At 38.6% G+C, this 19,282-nt stretch overlaps 1 protein-coding gene across 1 annotated transcript in view; it reads left to right on the top strand.

Annotated features, from left to right (window-relative positions):
- The window catches only part of lrp1bb (low density lipoprotein receptor-related protein 1Bb), a 239,920-nt gene that overhangs the window by 160,982 nt on the left and 59,656 nt on the right, over nt 1–19,282 (top strand). Inside the window, exons 33-44 of the mRNA XM_035675905.1 lie at nt 3,926–4,066; nt 4,177–4,302; nt 4,541–4,672; nt 7,682–7,816; nt 8,103–8,232; nt 8,700–8,826; nt 8,985–9,136; nt 9,831–9,955; nt 10,188–10,559; nt 13,457–13,646; nt 16,013–16,217; nt 18,482–18,674. Of these exons, the coding sequence (XP_035531798.1) occupies nt 3,926–4,066; nt 4,177–4,302; nt 4,541–4,672; nt 7,682–7,816; nt 8,103–8,232; nt 8,700–8,826; nt 8,985–9,136; nt 9,831–9,955; nt 10,188–10,559; nt 13,457–13,646; nt 16,013–16,217; nt 18,482–18,674 (2,028 nt within the window). The remainder of the gene's footprint in view (nt 1–3,925; nt 4,067–4,176; nt 4,303–4,540; nt 4,673–7,681; nt 7,817–8,102; nt 8,233–8,699; nt 8,827–8,984; nt 9,137–9,830; nt 9,956–10,187; nt 10,560–13,456; nt 13,647–16,012; nt 16,218–18,481; nt 18,675–19,282) is intronic.

Here is a 19,282-nt window from a genome sequence, read left to right on the forward strand (position 1 = left end):
GTGTGTGTGTGTGTGTCTGGACCAAATTGTAATTTTTTATTTTTCAAGGAAAAAATTAAATCAAGAGTGTTCTCAGGGTGATACTTTGTGTTCTTGAGGCATGTTATTAATCATGACAGGCATTAGTTTTCTGTGTGGTGGGTATCTGTCAGCATGTGCAGAGAGCATTAATTACAGAGTTACAGAATAACACAGCAGTAGCAGAATTGAATCCCACTGTTATGTTAGCTCTTAGCATTCTGCAACTGCAAGCCAAATCTTTTTGGTTCATTTCCATATGCATATAGTAAAGAGTTTGACTATGGAGGCCTTTTTTTTATATTGACGATGGAGACTTCATTATCACATTTCACAAATGGGAGATAGAACTCAAGGTGACATAGAGTAATGGCTTGGTTCCTACATGGTAGCAGGTACAGCAAAACAGTGAAATGATGTCTGCGAGTCCCCATCAATCACAATTAATGACATTTTGTTATGTTGAGGAAATTGTTTTGAATGGTAGAATGAACAGCTGTATTGTTATTGTACTTTGTTAGAGAGAGATTTTTCACAGTGATTAAACAGTACATTTGTCGGAAATGAATAACTATATATAGAAGATAGCAATCTAGTGGATATGTTCATTTATACTTGGATTCATGCAAGCATGAATGTGTAGTTAATGTTCATAAGACCTAATCTAATTGCATATCACAGTCTTTTATATAGTCTACGCTTTGCCCACTAGATGTTGATCTATCAAGTATTGCATTATAAGATATTAAATTCTTAATGTTACTCTGTGTTTAATAACTCAACGCAACTCATATGCCCTTTTTACCCTTTACCAGAATGTATGTCAGCAATAATAGAACAGTTTTTATAACTATGTGATAGCACTTAGGATGCCTCATTGAGTGTTAAAAGCACAGTTCACTATATGTTTAAATGTACATGTGTTTTAAACCAGTGATACAAATTTAACTTGACAACATTATGTTTACTATAAAAAACACATTTACATTTCCTCTTAGCCTGAGATTAGTATTTTGCAATAGGTGTAATTGTCTAATCGTCTGTTGTATGTACTACCAATATGCCTTCCTCATTTGCTATAGACCATTGAGTATATACTTGTAAAACATAGTCAGCTGGAAAGCAGGATAGCAGCCAGACATGTCATTTTCTAATCCTGAGCTCCTTTAGTTGTTGACAAGTGAATACCCCATTGGTGATGCCCATTACAGAGAAATGTCCCTTCTGCAGATGTTTTTCTTTGTCTCTATGAGGAAAGATGCAATTAAGTGTATTTGCTGACCATTCACTTTATTTATCCCAAAGTTTTTCTCCTTGCTGCTTGTTATTTGTTATACTAGCTCAGCAAACTGTGATTAGATATCTAATTGAATAATACTTATAACTAGTATTAGAAGTTCAATATGGATATGTTGATAAATGCGTGTGCAATCTGTATCTTGGGGAATAACTTGTTAGGTATCCTCAAGTGAATATGAGTAATAAAGGGCTCTTAAATCCTCTGTGGTGATTTATGCAATCAAGTTAGATTAGCAATAATCTAACAATTTTTCTACTCTCCCTTCTGGTCTATGATAATTGATCAATCAGTTGGTTGGGTTTGAAGTGGTTAAGGTAACTCTAGGTCAGCGTCATGTGTAAACAAGGAAAGCTTGAGTTCGATCGAGAATATAGCTCCCTCACAGCAGGAAGCAGAGGGGTTTTGCAAAGGTAATTCTACTACAGTGATATCTGAGGAGTGCAGTTCTCAGAAAGGAATCAGATGGAAATGTTGTTTCTGATTGCTGCAGAACAAAATATTACCTTCTTCTGTGAACGTTTTGTGATAATAGATCCACAATTGACCAGCAGAATAAAATCTTCACTATCAACTTAGAAAACAAAATGAGTGTAATCCATCAAACTAACAATTCATTTGATGAGCATAGAGCAGTGTGTTCAAAAGGACATGTTAGGGTACTTGTGTTTTATTTTTGCTCTTACATTTTGTGTGCATTAGTCTAAGCAATTGCTCAAGCTGGTTGTGAAAAGATATAATGAAGGCACTGTTAGTGACACAAGGTCGATCCACTCTCGGGCTAGGGCTTTGTAATAATTGGATTGGCTTGAGGGAAAGGTGAGGGCTTCTATTTAGAAGGTGTGGGTGATCCATCAGCCTGGAATCAAACTAGCAGTTGAGGTGGAAATTGAATATGATGTGCCACAAGCAAGCAATCACAGGTAGCCAACGATCCCCGCGGCTTCAAATTAACACAGGGTGCAAAGCTAATCTAGGCTAGCATGGCCTCCAGGGTCAAATGTTTTGTAAACTGCATGTAGACTGTCATTCTCACTCATGGAAATTTGTCTGATTTGTAGAAACGAGTTTTACATTCCCTTTAAGGATGACATTGAGCCTGAAGCTATTAATGCATGTGGGAATTGCTTGTGTGTGTGTTTTTTTTATTCTAAATAGATCAAAAAGGGTGGGATAACAAAACAGTGTTTCACCTTCAAGGGATTGATGGTGTAAAACCTAAAGGGCACATGTTTTGTTTTACTCATTGAGGAAGATTAACCTTTATGATAGACCATTTTAATGTTACTGTATAAATATGAATTTGTCTTTACATTATGTTGCCTTTTGTAAAGCATGACTCCGCTATATAATGGTCCATTTTTGCAATTTTGGCCCTTTCACAAAGGACTAAACTCAGGTCCATCTCCACCCCATTTACAGAGTCTATTTTGAAGCTAGAGGAACCACCTGACTCTTCTCCACTCTGCACTTCAGTGGGATTTTAAAATTGAGAGTTCCTGTCACGTCTGTAGAGTCTGTGGCAAAAAGCCTGGATTGTGCATCACTGATTTCTGCAGAGATAGGGGTTGGAGGATAGTGTGGTGGTGGTGCTGCCGTTGTGTGTCAGGGTCAGGAGCCTATTGTGCATGTGCCTCTTTACAGAGACACAGACTCATCACTTATGCTCACGACGGCAGCACTACTAAAGCCTGGAGGTTCACTGTCACAAAGGGGCAGACAGGCCAGCCACTCTGAGAGGGAGTAGACAGTGAAACATGATCATATACAACAACTACAGTACAAGTTTTCCTGGCACAGGTGCTTTATTTTAAGTGTTGTGCTTTTAAACTAAGATATTGGCTTATAAAAGAGAATTTTACCTCATGCAGAATGTTATAAAGTAAATACTCAAACATGAGGAGATGCTGCCTCAGAATTGCTAAATGTTTTTGCATGTTGTAGAACCAAAATTACCTAACTATACTGACATTTATTATTGCTGTTCATTAACACTGACTATGCACAGTTTGTCAATCTGCTGAATATCAATGGTAAAAAGTGATATGTGCATGCAGTTGTCAAAAATATATAAGTAATGTGTGTCTCTTTGCGTAACTATTTGTCAGCATGGCATTGAAAATTACAATTGTGCCCATTTCACCGTATAACTAACTAACCCAAAAAGTACATGGAGAAGCCTTTGTTGGTATGAAAACCTTTCCCAGATATACAAGTATGTTTCAAGGCTGCAAGATGCATGCGTCATCATCAGCAAGTGGGCAGAGCAGGAAACAGGGTATGCCACACTTTAATCTCAAATCAGCTCAGAGAATGCTTCAATTATTAAGGGGCTTTACGGCATAAGAGTGCCAGCCTTGGTGGATTAGAGTGAAAGCTCAAGCACGCCGTTTGCACTTGGAATTGGTGATGATGGGGAGTATTTTATTGTGCGGTAGTGTTTCTGAAGGCTGGTTTGCATCACAATGTGATTTGCATGAATTTCCTAGTTAAGAAGACAACATTTTACAATATTACCTGAATCAAGATGCAATTTGCCCTTGCATTTCAATTTTACTGAATCTACATCTGTGGGCCTTTTTTTTAAGCAAATTATATTGATGGTTACAGGCGGCAAACTCTGGTGGGCAGATGAGGAATCGGCACAGCTGGGAACAGTTACCAAGAGAGACGGACGGAACCTTGTGATCCTGAGAAACAAGACAAGTGGGGTGGTTCATATGAAGGTGTATGACAGGGAGGGTCAGAAAGGTAAGCAGACTCACACATATTAATGCACAAACACAGATAAAGACACAGAAACACACACACTACCTATGGTACCTTACTGCTTGCCTTTCCTGGTTGTGCTTAACATTCAGGAAGAAACCCATGCCAGATAAACAACGGAGGATGCTCACAGCTCTGCTTCCCCACTTCCGAGAACACCCGTAGCTGCTCCTGCACTGTTGGCTACAACTTGCGCAGCGACCGCATTTCTTGTGAAGGTACATTTCCCAAAATACGTAGCTGCCAATAAGCTCCTATCAACATTAAATAAATAAATTTTACTTTTTAACTACAATATACATCCTTGAAACCATTCTGCATTCAGTAACCTAAATGTAAAGCAATATACTCATGTTCAGTGCATGGGATTAATCTATATACAGGTCTAGGCATTCATAATTTGCAATGCTTTAATGTGCCTATTTAGGGTTTAATAAATGATTTGTTGTTCTTTAGGTGTTGACTCATTTCTGATGTATTCCGTCCATGAGGGAATCCGTGGAATTGCTCTGGACCCAAATGACAACAGCGAGGCCCTCATGCCCATCACAGGAACACTGTTTGCTGTGGGAGTTGACTTTCATGCAGGTATTGTTGAATCAGTGTTTGCTATTGAGTATAAGGCAACAGATATGCTAGAGATGCACTGAAACTTGAAGAGTTGTATTGTCTGACATATGGTTAAATGTATACTGAATGTTGTTCCTGGTGTTTTTATGTTTTTAGGTAGAAATGTAAAGTTGTTTTCCAGGCTTTTAAATGGCTATTATCTGCAAAACTGATTATTTTTTGATGGAATTCTTTTTTATTTTTTTTAACTCTATATAGTTAGAAATACAAAGTAGTTAGAAACCCTACTTGAAACACACGTATACCAATCAGCCATTGTGCAGCTCCATACGCAACAAACGGCGATGCACTGTGTGTTCTGATACTTTTCTATCAGAATTAACATGAACTTTTTCAGCAGTTTGAGCTACAGTAGCTCGTCTAGTGGATCGGACCACACAGGCCAGTGTTCACTCCCCATGTGCATCACTGAGCCTTGACCAGGCCCATGACCCTGTCTTAGGTTCACTGCTTTTCCTTTCATGGACCACTTTTGATAGGTACTGACCACTGCAGACCGGGGACACCCCACAAGAGAGCTTCACTTTTGGAGATGCTCTGACAGAGTCATCTAGCCATCATAATTTTGCCCCAAAGTCGCTCAAACCCTTATGCTTTCCCATTTTTCCTGCTTCTAACATCAACTTGAGGACAAAATGTTCACTTGCTGCCTAATATATCCAGGTGCAATGATAACAAGACAATCACTGTTATTCACTTCACCTGCCAGGGTTCATAATGTTATGGCTGATCGGTGTATATATACACACACACACACACACACACACACACTCATTGTTATATATCATACATTAATATCTATATCATATTACACAACACACTTAACTGCCCTTCCTTTATTTCCTACAGTACGGACCTTTCCTTCTCAATCTTAAACAATGAGGGGGTGGGAAAGATCTTTATCATACTGGGCTCTAACCTCTTGAATAATGATATTTGTGCGTGTGGAGTAGTGCAGCTCACATTACAGGGGGACCTCAGCATGAATAACATAAAACTATTTCCTCACAAGCCTCTGAAACAATCCTCATACAAAGCAATTCCCAAGATATTGCATCAAATGAAGGTACCGTAACGTGCATCGCAAAACATGAACCCAATAGCTTGTGTTGTCCTTTTTTTACGTCCCTGCTTCCATCCACATAATATATATGATAAAAATGATATATTTACTACACCAACAAATGCTATGAATATACTATAGGCTGATAGAATTCCATATATGTAATAGGTTGCCACTGAAGCATGATAACAAAAGCAGTGTAAAGGAAATTGCGTACGCACAGCTGAAAAAAACAAACTACATACACACAAGGGTTGATATACTAAGGATTTGCAGCAATTCTTTTAAGAAAAGCTGCACCAGATGAGAAAATGCATGTTTGGGTAAATCCATACGTATTCATTCTTGGAGGTTTGCAAGAAATAAGAGTAGGAAATGTCAATTTATACAAAAGGTTGCTAAAACTGGTTTAATATTCCTAACCTATTGACTGTGGCAGAAGAAGAGGTCAACAGACCTCCCTTGTTACTACAGCCTATTGTCTAATGAAGGGAGAAAACAATACCAGAATATCATCCACAACAAAGTGTCTTGATTTTTTTAAATATTGGTTTTCAATGCAGTGAACACCACAAATGAAACTGAGGCGTCAACAGAGGTCTAGTGAGTTTATGTCCTGTAATAATTTACTTACATCTGTTTTTGAAAAGCTCTGCCAAGCCTCAGCTGTACATTTTGTTACTAATTAGCAAATGTTATCATGCTTAAATGCTAAACTAAGATGTTTAACACAGTAAACATAATACCTACTTAACATCAGTGTGTTAGCATGCTGACATTAGCATTTAGCTTAGAGCACTGCTATGTCTACGGAAGTACAACCTGCATGGCTGTAGACTAGTAGTCATGTTGTTTGGGTGAAATTATCTTTTACACATATAAGAATATGGTGGCAAGTATTCAAATTATCTCAACTGCAACTGCACTCCTTTAAATAATTGATGTTAGTTAATGGGGGAAATTTACAGTTGTCTCTATAAATTAACCCCAAGGAGTGTATATGCCCGCTGGTATTATGTATACAATCACATATAAGTCTTTAAGTGTACTGAACATATTGGGTAGGTCATTTCAATAATTGCCATGAATTCCGTTATTTAATAGCTATCAAGAAAGCATGAAATCTGTTTCTAAATCTGAGAGACTTCAAAGGTCGATAGCAATCTTGATGTGTGACTACAGCTTTTGGAAAAGAGGAAATAAGCAGAGGCCAAGCCAAAATCAGACATGGCCAAAGTACAGAACAAGATTGCTGATTGTCCTCCCCTTTATTACTTTATGCAGGTGAACATGAAATGCATTACTAAGCCCATCCAAGAGCAGCAGCTGATAGCTCACGCACATCATTTACATGTAATTACAGAAGCCCGGCTGCCAGAGCAGAACAGATGAAAGCCCTGCAGCTGTATTCTGTCATATGTGAGCTACGTGTTAACAGAGTGTAAAGGCAGCATGAACAAGAAGTGCAAATAAACACATAACGCCACCTAACCTCCTAACAACCTGTACAGAGGAAAGCTGACAAGCACTCAAAGAGATGCACTTGAAGACTGCACCATAAATAAATTACGTATTATTTTATATGCTTATGTAATAGGGCTGTAAAACCAGAAAGGGTCCATAACAGTTTTACCAACACCATGTTTTGCATGAAGCAATATACTGCCCTGTAAAATTTGGCCCACAATTGCCTTTCCTGTACGGGCACTGTATGTCAACAAAGAGCTGTGTGGGTATTTTCGCCATCATAGTTTATAGTCTCACACAACATTTGGTCAAATGGGCCGTGCTGCAGTAAAATGTGCTTTCATGAGCTGCTTTGTTTGAGGGCATAAATACTTTTGTGGCAGACACATTCATCATCCCATTTTCTGTTATCATTAACTGTATTCTATGTTTTGCAGGAAATGACACGGTGTACTGGACAGACATGGGCCTGAACAGAATATCCCGGGCCAAACGTGATCAGACGTGGAGGGAGGACATCATTACTACCGGCATCAGTCGAGTGGAAGGCATCGCTGTCGACTGGATTGCTGGTTAGTACAGTGACTAGTTGGGCCCTGGAGTCTGGTCAAGCTGTTATTGATATTGTTAAGTAGATTTGTTTGATTTGATTTGAATTGCTAAAAAAAACATTAAGCCTTAGTAACAGAGTTGGGTATCATCCACATGAACTCATTTGGATGATAACTCAGTTTTAGTATATGTGTTAGTTCACGATGGGACCTTCTCATGTACTTTGTCTCCATGAAGATTATTGACACATAACGTCTGCTGTATTTTTACACCTGATTATTGTTGTTTGTCTGTTTTACTGCACAGGAAACCTGTATTGGACAGACCATGGTTTCAGTCTAATAGAAATTTCCCGTCTGAATGGTGCATACCGCTCAGTAGTCATATCTGAAGGACTTGATCAGCCAAGAGCCATTGCTGTACATCCACAGAAGGGGTAGGCCGTGCCTTTTTTTCACTGTTTTACAGCACTATTTGCCATAATCAGTTGCACCTCTATTAACAGCGGTGTAATGATTTAAAAAACTATTTATTTAGAATCTCCAATGATGGGTAGCAAGCAAATACACTGTGTCAAACTGTTACAAAGAAACCAGGTAATGGCCACAGGCAATAGTTGTTGATGTCACAAGGCACTTTGATTGTTTCATACTGACCAATATTACACATATATAGGTTTTATTTTTATTGTCTTGGCAGAAACACATTAAATAAATATATTAAATAATCTTACCCAGTAGAAATTTTAGTCACACTGTTGATCAAACCAAATTTAAAGGCAATGTTATGAAAAGGGATCATTGCCAAAAATACTGGCCTACTAGATCAGGTATTTCTTCTGTATTAAACTCTTTTTCATGTATAGACTATAGTGCAGAAATCAGTGCATTTCTGTGATGCCAGGTATCTCTTCTGGACTGAATGGGGCCAAAACCCCTGTATTGGCCGCTCCCGTCTGGATGGTTCGGACCAGGTTACCTTGGTCAACTCAGGCATCATGTGGCCCAATGGAATTTCCATTGACTACGAGGTACAGTTGCACACAGATGCACAAACACTATTACCAACCTCTTCCCCCTCCACTCCACTCCCATATACTGTACTTCCTACCTCATCTCTTTTGTGGCTGAAATATGACTTTGCCTAAGAGGTTCGGTTTGTGATATGCATTTTAAAATTACCTTCCAGGAAAATACATTATACTGGTGCGACGCCCGCACAGATAAGATCGAGAGGATAAACCTTGAGACAGGTGAGAGCCGGGAGATTGTACTGTCAGTGGCCAACGTAGACCTGTTCTCAGTGGCTGTGTTTGGGCCTTACATCTACTGGTCTGACAGGTAATTTATTATTTTCTTAAACGCACAGACAAGAAATGGCCTGCAAAGCCTGCAATACTAACCTGACAATAACCCTTTCCTTCAAAGGTCTCATGTGAAAATATTCAGAACAGCAGTTCTTCATAGTGAGGGTCACTGCCTATTTTTGTAAATACTCTAGAAAGAATTCAGTGTCATCAGCAAAGGCAAATCCTTCCTCACCCTTTTGTAAAATCATACACGTAGTTAAATTTAATGAAGTCTTATTTCCTTTCATGAATATGGTAGCTTTATGCATCTTTATACACCTGCAGTTGTTTGGAGTGTTGTGGGAATTCTGAAACAAACAAACTAAGACTTGTTTTAGATATATGAGAAAAATATAAGAAATGGTTGTTGAATTGTTAATCATGTGTCTTTTTTGTTTGTTTGTCTGTTTCACATGTTTTTAACCTGTTTTGCATGACACCCCTTCACAACAAGGAACACAATGCAAAGAAGCTGTTATCTTTAGTGTGTGTTTATCCTCAACAAATTAAAATAACTGGGTGACTGCAGGCTTGGATTTTTGCTTTACTATTGTCAAATAAAATTAACTGTGTTTATTTCTAACTCTGTCATTTACCCTTCTCAGTGAAACATTAGAATACATTATGCTTTCTTCTCTGAAACTTATACCACTTATTTTGTCCCCTGTCTTTCTGGTGTATTTCAGGGCTCACTCAAACGGTTCAATCCGACGTGGCTTCAAGACTGACACCAGTGAAGCTGTTACCATGAGGAGTGGTCTTGGGGTCAATTTGAAGGATGTGACAGTCTTTAATAGAGGCAGAGAAAAAGGTAAAGGTTTTAACTTAACAGTCTCCTTGGTTAACAAATTGACTCATACTATTTCAGTCTTCGGTGTTAGTTTTGACAAGATTTCATAAAATGCCCTTTGCAAATACTAATTGCTCCTACAGTGCACCTATGATTTTCATCTCTAATGTATAGTCATGTACAGTTTAAAAATGATTGCAAGGGGGCAGAGACTGATGCAAACCAGTAATTGAACATGTGTCGGGTTTTGAAGGCACAAACCCCTGTGCCAGGAGTAATGGAGGATGCCAGCAGCTGTGCTTCCACCTCGGTAGTGGTCGCCGGACTTGCTCCTGTGCCCATGGTCGTTTGGCAGAGGATGGCTTTGCCTGTGAGCGCTATGAAGGTTATCTACTCTACTCTGAGAGGACCATACTGAAAAGCATCCACCTTTCAGATGAAAATGACCTCAACTCACCTGTTCAGCCTTTTGAAAATCCTGCTTTTTTCAAGAATGTCATAGCCCTGGCCTTTGACTACAGCCAGAAGACAACTGGGACAAACCGCATCTTTTTCAGTGACGTCCATTTTGGAAACATCCAGATGATTAATGATGACTGGACGGAAAGATCTATTATTGCAGAAAGTAAGTATATTTTACATTCCAACATTTTACCTTATTTGTATGTAGTTATACAATTTAAGAAAGCCAGCCAACGTCCCCACCACACACATACACTTGCCCTTACACCAATACACATACACCTCTTCTGCCAATTTCAATAGCTTCACATTTGCTGCAGTATTATTGGTGTCATGGAGGCAAGGTTTGACTGCACAAGTATTGTGTCCCTGTTGGGCTTGAGAATGGTTTGGCACAGTGTGATACAGGATTAATTTGGTATGTTTCAGCAGTGTTTTCACCTATTAATTTCTTGTGCGTGTCATGGAAAAGGTGTACCTAAATTTCAATCCTTGCAGCTGTTTTTTTTCTGCCATTACTCCTCTGAAAAGACCATTTAATACTAAATCATAAGGGTATAATACCTCTGTTTGAAAGCTTTCTGCTTACTGACTGTCACAGATTGAACGATGTGACCAATCCCTCTCTATTCCTTCACTAAATCTCAGTCAGTCCTGTCTTGATAAGCATGGCTGGCTTCAGATGAACAGCAAAAGCCTCTGTTCTGCTCAACTAGCATCCTCTGCCATTCTGCGAAGTTTCTACTGGGAACACAGCTCAGCACCACCCATCCCCCTCTTCACACTGGGAGTCTGGCTGTGTTACTGATCCACTCAGCACCCACCCCACCCCCCGACCCATCTCCCACACCCCTGCTGCGAGTGCTTTCTGCTTATTTATTTATCTTCTACAAATGAACAAGCATTATTAAGAACCATCTGTCGGGATTTGTAAGTGCCCTTCACACTTTGGCACTTGCGAAATGCAAAATCAATGCAGTGCAAATAATTAATTTGAGTACAATTCAAATTTTTAAATCCATAATACATGCCCATTTAGTTTTCTTTTTTTAAAGCATGGGAAACAAATTGTTGGATATACATTGCATACCACTGCAGAAAGTATGGTACTATGATCTTCTTTGTTTCCAATTGTGGTGTTGAGTGAAAGCATCATATCAATGTGGTCCATACTCCTTTAATGAAACCACCACCTTTAGCCAACTTCCAACCGTGTACTATATAACAGCTAGACTATCTGCTATTTTCCTCTAAAAGTTTCTGCCTGCATCCCGTCATTGAGGAAAGGTGAAGATGTTAATCATCCATATTTCCCTAATTAAACTCCATGTCCCCCATTAATTACTCCCTCGCCCCGCCAACAATTTGTGAGAAACTCCAAGCTGCCAGACGGCTTTTATTGCAAACTATTAATTAGTGATCGGCTGACTCAGGTAGTGTCTTAAGTATTTTCAAGCATGGTTTATAGGTCTTTAGATAAGGGGATACAGCCAAATTCTCTATCACTGGCCACATGTTCGCCATTAAGACAAATTAGGGGCTGTACGGACATATGAAATTGTGTTTGAAAATGCAAGAATTACAAAAAAGATGAGATCAGTCCCAAGATATTTGCCAAATGGTGGCCAGAGATGTTATGTGAATACTAAGGCAGTGTTAAATTTTATTTTTGTCTTCTTGTCTGTCTAATTGTTACCGATGGGGTTACTCCCATTGAGTTTAGAAAAGAGGAGAATGCTCTCCTTTGGCCTTGTGTTTTTGTCTTATGAAAGATGATATCTTGTTTTATCAGACAATAAATGTACTTACACAGAGAACAGTTAAACATGAACACACACACAGAAGACCCCTGTTCATGCAGGTAGTCTTTCCAAAGCCCTAACAAATACGATTTTCTATCTGGTTGACAAACTGTGATATCTGACAGTTTGTGGTCCACTGGCTTTGTTGAATTTGAATAAATGGGCTCTATCAGGGTAAGAGATACTTTGTGAATACAAAACTTTGTTTTCTTGTTTTCAGCTACATTTGATGCTTTCATTACCTGATCTTCGAATATGATTTTTGAAGGGTTCCATTACACTCACCATTTAAGATTTTTTATTTGTTTGTACTGGTTGGTCATTTTCTATTGCTTTTTGCATGGTGTCAACATTTTTTGCAGCTACAGTGTGTACAGTTGTGTTTTTTCTTTAAAAAAGGCTTCCACAAATACCCTACAGTGGTCCATGGGGAGCAGTAGGCATATTCTTGCAAATGAGGACATAACAACTCAACAACACTATATTATTATTCTGATCTTCTTCTTTAGATTGACACTTTTGAAGCATTCAGTATTCAGTAGGTCATATATGAAGCCACTGCCAAAAAAAAGAAGATCTACAGTAAATAATCAAGCATATGGCCAGGTTTTCTGTCTGTGATCACTGTCTCCCTCTGGAGCTTCCCTCCCTGTTAGTCACATCCTTGCACAAACCTGGGAGAGGCTACAAAGGCCTTTTTCACATTCTGCGTTTAGGATATTGGTTCGCGATGAAAACATATTTACTTTCTGAGTGACTGTGGCATCAACAAATCTGTCCAGTGTAGTGAGGCATAAAGTTATTTCCCTGTCAATCACCAAGGAAACATAATCCCAATTCTAACACAATGGGAGCCTGCCATCTGTTATAAGCAAAGTCAATATTTTTACCTAAATCTACACTAGAAAACTTTGCAGTTTAGTGGCCCCAGATGGCAGGGACAGATATATATTTTGGGGGTAATTTGGGTAGATTTTACCACTCAAAGGCCGCACAACATATCAATATGTGCTCCCCAGGCCTAAATTTATAAAAAAAACTTACTCTCAGTTTATACATTCTACTAATTTTTTACACTTTATTTCTCGTAAAGTAGATGGATAAGGCAGAGGAATTTCCTAAATAAAAAGCTGTGGATTTAAACATGAGTGTCACTCCTGTTGGCCTGTGTTTTCATTAAACCATGCTTCAATGCAGTGTCTGAATTATGTTACTTGGTTGGAATTTGAGCAGAGGTCTTATGTGTCTGTTCTTTTAGATGTGGGTTCAGTGGAGGGCCTGGCCTACCATCGGTTCTGGGATACCTTATACTGGACCAGCTCCACGACCTCCACTATCACCAGACAATCTCTGGACCAGAAACGAGTTGGTGCCTTCGACCGGCAGGCTGTGGTCACTCTCTCAGAGGAAGACCATCCACATGTCCTGTCCCTGGATGAGTGTCAGAAGTCAGTAGCTCTTCTATGTTTCTAAACACAGCTTATCCTAAATTGTCAGCCTTTGATACTGTCACTTACAACATTTGTATTTATTTGTTGATATATGTTCAGCTACTTATTACCACTAGGTGTTATCATCATGTTAACAAGCTACATAGATTATGCTGATGACACCATACACTATACAGAATATAAATATATAGATTCTTAGATCAAATGAATCAGGAAGAGTTCTATTTAATGATACAGAAAAGTTTATAATAGCATAACAGCATTCTGTCTTTTATTGGACATTACAAAAATCAGGCCTTTTTTTCTCCCTAAGATACAGAGGAGCCTGTCCATACTTTGTTACAAGTAGGTTTGACTACTGCAATGCATTGCTCTCAGATTTTCTCAGTCTTTAAATAAATGACATTTACAGTAATACAGAAGATTGCTGCCAGAGTTTTAACTAGAAAAAAGACAACTCATATTACTGCTTGTCTAAAATGCATGCACTGGGCTCGTATTAGTTTTCGGAAAAGATTTTAAGATTTTTCTTCTTCTGTCTATAAATCTATTCATGGAGAATATTGTTGATATACTGCCAAGATATGTCCCAGAAAGAGCTCTCAAATCAACCGATTGTCTACTGCTCACTGTAACAAAAATGGAGACAAATGGAGTTGTCTCCCTCTGGATCTGAGAACAACATCAATTCAGGCTTTTAAATGTGTGCTGTGCCTGCTTTCTAGCCTTCCCTCTAATACTGCTTCACTGCCATTTTATTATGAATATGTTTTGCTACTTTTAATAAATAATCTAATAAAAATGCAAAACTTCAAGTTAACAATTTTTAAATCGTAATGTATGTGCATCTATATGTAACATTTAACAGCTATTTAATGGCCCTATGTGTTGCACTTATTGTATATGTGATAATAGCGTCTTTACAATTGTTCTAATTCTTATATTTTTGTTCATACAAATATGAGACATTCCACAAAATGATATAATCCTTTGGAAAGTTTTGTGTTTTTTTTTACCACAAGACAAAAGTTATTATTGCTTTTTAACAATTATTTTGGTGACTTTTTAGTTAGGATCCATTTATTGCCAAGCCTTTGCATTATGCTGTCTAGAGTGTCATCTGACATATCCTGAAGTAGATTGTTTTGGTGAGCAGTTTCACACTTAAGGTGTAAGTGTTCTGATCTTTTCTGAGCTGCATCCATAGCTTTATGAGTATCTGATTTAACAGTTTCATTTATGTGCTATAAAAAAGCTCAGGGAAAAGATGTTTTTTGTTGTTCAAAACACTTCAGTATTCCTGTCACATCTAGCTCAGATTTAACACTTGCATATTCGTGAATATAAAAAAGAATGAATATAATTTCTTTGAGCAGTCTGAAAAGACTGAGTAACTTGCTACTCCTGTTGTACTAAATTAATTTCTTGACCTCAGACTATATCCTGGGTTGGCAATTTGGCACCATATCCATCCCACTAAAGAATCAGTGTCTGATAATTAGAATTCAAACTCAAGCGGCTAATTTGCAGTCCCTGATTGTGACTTCTGACCGGAAACCTTATTAAAGTGGACTTCCATGACTTCATCATAGTATGAAGAGAGAGCCCATGAGCTGAAAAGGTATCTTATATCATTTTAAACAACCTTTTTTTATTCTTTGTTTTGTCTGCATAGCTGTGGATTTAAAATGCACACCATCCATTTTGGAAACCCATATAGACCAAGATATAAATCTTTCATTTATTTACTCTGTTGCTATTATTTGTGTTGTTTGTGTTCTTAGAAGTCCTCACAGAGGGGGATATGAATAAATGGCCTCTATCTCACAAACCAACCATGATGCTAATCTTCTTCTTTTTTTTTTTTTTTTCAAATTGAAATTGAGCTACACTTTGTCAGTGATGAGTTTCTTAAAGAAAAAAAGGAAACGCCAATGACAGGCCATGGAGGTCTTGGTGACTGTGGGATTATGTTGATGACTGACTGACATGGCTGCTTAGACCTCGAGCAGTTTAATCCAGGGCAGGAAAATGTTCCTCTTCATTAGTGTTTGTTTTGCCTCTGTGGCAGAGAATTCCCTGGTTGACATGTTAGTATGGTAGCTCTTATAAAAAGCCATCATTCCTGTTCCCTGATTCAATTTCAGCCTATGTATATTTGTTTTGTAGTGCTTGGGCACTGTGAATTTGTAGAAGCACTAAAGTGAAGTAGTGCTTTTTTTGCAAAAGGGAGCCAGTCTCTGATGACATTTGCAAATTAGGCTGAAGCCACTGAATAGCTGCTAAATTCTGAAGGAAAAGATTAGTCTGCTCACTCGTAATTAACTGTTTGGTTTTGGTTGCCCTCTCTTATTTTATTTTAGCCTGATGTTTTGGACCAACTGGAATGAGCAGAGACCCAGCATCATGAGATCCACCTTAGCAGGCAAAAACATGAGGATTATCATCAGTTCTGACATCCTGACACCCAACGGACTGACCATTGACCACAAAGCAGAGAAGCTCTACTTTTCAGATGGAAGCCTGGGCAAAATTGAAAGATGTGACTATGATGGTTCTAGCAGATATGTGAGTATGAACATTTATATTTTAATTTCTGTCATACAAGATATGGACACTGTCCATGATTTGACTTTTTTGAATTGTACCCTTTGACATTCCCATGGATCAAATAATGTTTCTTATGAAAGAGACACGGTGACTCACTAGTTAGAGGCCATATTTTTCACATTTGTCTGTCAGTGATGGAGATGTTTCATTTCATAACATCTGAGAAACATGGCATATACTCAGGAATGAAATTAACTAATTTTATTCTTCCATTTAATCTCCCAGTCTCTATTGAGCTCATTGAATATAGTCCTCTATACAGGGGATAGGATCTGAAATACATCGTGATGTTCTTTTTGATATTTCATCTCTGAGGGTACAGATGGCTTCCTTAATCACAGATGTCATTCCCTGTTAAAGTAAAGAAGTTTGGTGAGGGGAGTTATTATTTTGTCCACGAAAAGTTGCATGCATAATGTATAACATCTCAACTGGATATATATCTTCTGTATTCCAGTGTGTAAAAGATGTACAAGATTATCTTTTTTGCCATGGATTTCAGTTTTTGCTTGACATGACCTCTGCAGCTCTGCACCTTGGCCCATCTCAATTAGTTACCCATATGTATGTTTGCTGAGCTGGGTCACAAGGCTCAGAAAGTCTTCACCTTTGGGTCCCCACCAACCCTTGCTGCAGTCTAATCCTGCTAATGAAGGCTTTGCTGTGAGACCGCTCTGGGTGCAGATTCTCCATTCCAATTAAAATGTGTAAATTAAACAGAGGTAGCTGATTGTCAACTTCATCACTTGCCCAAACTGCAGTTGTGGAAATGGTAAGACAGCCCATCCATTATTATACAAGTAGCTTACTGTGGAGAGGGAAGCTTAAGGCTCCTTGTTGCTTTAGTGTGTTCTGATTGTTTTATTTCCGTTGACAGTGATCTGATGTGGTTAAATAGAAACAAAACTTAAGTCAAATTGCAAAAAGCTGCACGATTATATTTTGGAATTATATAATGGGTTAGGTTATATCATAGATACAATAAAACACATTATAGAACACCAATTTTGTATTGCGTCATATGAATGTAGACTTGGATGGGAGTGGAGTGTGCTCGAGGGCCTAGCTACCCCTCTTGACTGCAGGAGTGCCATTACATGCTGACAGTGTGGTTGGTGACAGAGAAGAGCAGTAGCTGTGGCATGGCTCACTCCCCTGTGCCATTTTGAGAGTGGAGACCCATGTTGTTAATGAAGGCACTGCTTCACAAAGAGCAACAGAGTGCATGATGAGGGAAGATGTGAGCATGTTTAGCAGGGAAAAGATGCCATGAAGAGAGAAAATATAAATTGAGAGCTGTCTGGGAATGGTTAGTGTCATTTGGGTTCAATGTCAGCAGTGTGCTCTCTGGGTATATTTATGTTGCCATATAAAACCGAGGTTTATTGACGTAATCAGTATAGAGTTTGTTGACAAGGCAATTTAAGTATGTTATTTTAACATCGCTGAATGATAGAGTGATAAGAATGTATGAAATATGTTCACATTTACCCAAAACACGAGTTCAGCACAAAAGTAATAGGTTGCTGGCTGTTAATCTAATGTCTCCCAAATCTAATTTCCTATCAATATGTTCCATCCTACCCCATCTGGCATTCAATCTTTCTCTCTTTTTCTCTGTTGGTCTCTGTCTCTCACTCGCCTGATGGCCAGTTGTTGCTTCCACACGCTGGGCTCCTTTAATCAACACCTGTCCTATTAATCCCAGTATGGCACAGGGCTAATGTGATGCTGCTTACAAGCCTGTCCCACTTAATGGCTGAGACTACAAAGCTGCTGGAGGCCCTGATCCCCCCCCACACACAAGCCTGGAGAGTCCCACAAGGAGGCATCTGATGGATTCCTGCCTCCCTGCCAATGACACTGTCATTTACTCCCCCAACATCTGGGTTAAGCAGTCATGTGGGCGGCGGGGGTGATGTGTTGATTAATGAGTCGAAACATTATTCTCCAGATATTTTCCTAGGATTGCACTCATAATTCTGTCTATGCTTTCTTCAGACAGATCTTGAAGAGAAAGAGTTATTGGTTTGTAGATGAAAAGTGCAAGTACTGACAGTAGGAAATGTATGAATTCTCCTTGTTATAGCTGTACCATCTATTCTGGCTTCATATACTGTAAAATGTGATGTAAGATGTGGGACATGTGGCAGCACAAGCCTTAAATTTGGAAAGCATGATGGAAAGAAATTCTAACATGAGCTTTGCTTTACATTTTTTAGGTCATAGTTAAATCTGGACCCGGCAACTTCTATGGTCTCGCCATCTATGCAGATTTCATATACTGGTCGGACTGGGCCCGCAGGTCTGTGCTGCGATCCAACAAGTACACAGGCGGTGACACCAAGGTACTTCGAGCAGATATACCCCATCAACCAATGGGAATTATAGCTGTGGCCAGGGATACAAATAACTGTGAGTATTTAAACACCTGGAGATAAGCTTAATTTAATGACCACTGGATGCAGTGTTGTGTTTGCAAATATTTGTGTATTATGTGTTTGCAGGTGCCTGGGTGTTCCTGTGTGCCTTTGGGCAGGAGTTTATACGTGTGCATATTCAGTATGTTAGTGTTGTTTAGGACAATGGACCAAAATAAATATGTTGCTATATGCACTTCTCACTGTGGCAAAATGAGAATATTAGAATATAGAAAAATGCACTCATCTGTGCCACTCATACACTTTTCATGCACTTTTCTGCTTTATTTAGTTTTTTAAATCCTGCATGCAATCTTCTCCCCTACAGGCTTTACATTTTTTCAATGCTACCATACACTTCAGATACATATTGAAAAAGACAAAAAAGGATATTTACATTATATTTATGTTCAGTTAAACAAAATGCTTTATTGATGTATAGATGAGTCAAGGTACAGAAGGTGTAAAAAAGGTAAATTTTTAACAGTTAAAAGTTCAAGATAAAGTTCAAAAGTTCCCCTCCACTCCAATATTTTTCTTTTTGTTCCCACAGTTAGAAATAGTTTGAGCTTCACTGTGCATAATGATGTATGTGCAGAGTTT

The sequence above is a fragment of the Morone saxatilis genome, unplaced genomic scaffold (genome assembly GCF_004916995.1).
Source record: "Morone saxatilis isolate NCDOM2014 unplaced genomic scaffold, NCSU_SB_2.0 Contig5, whole genome shotgun sequence".
In the NCBI taxonomy this organism is placed as follows: Eukaryota; Metazoa; Chordata; class Actinopteri; family Moronidae; genus Morone; species Morone saxatilis.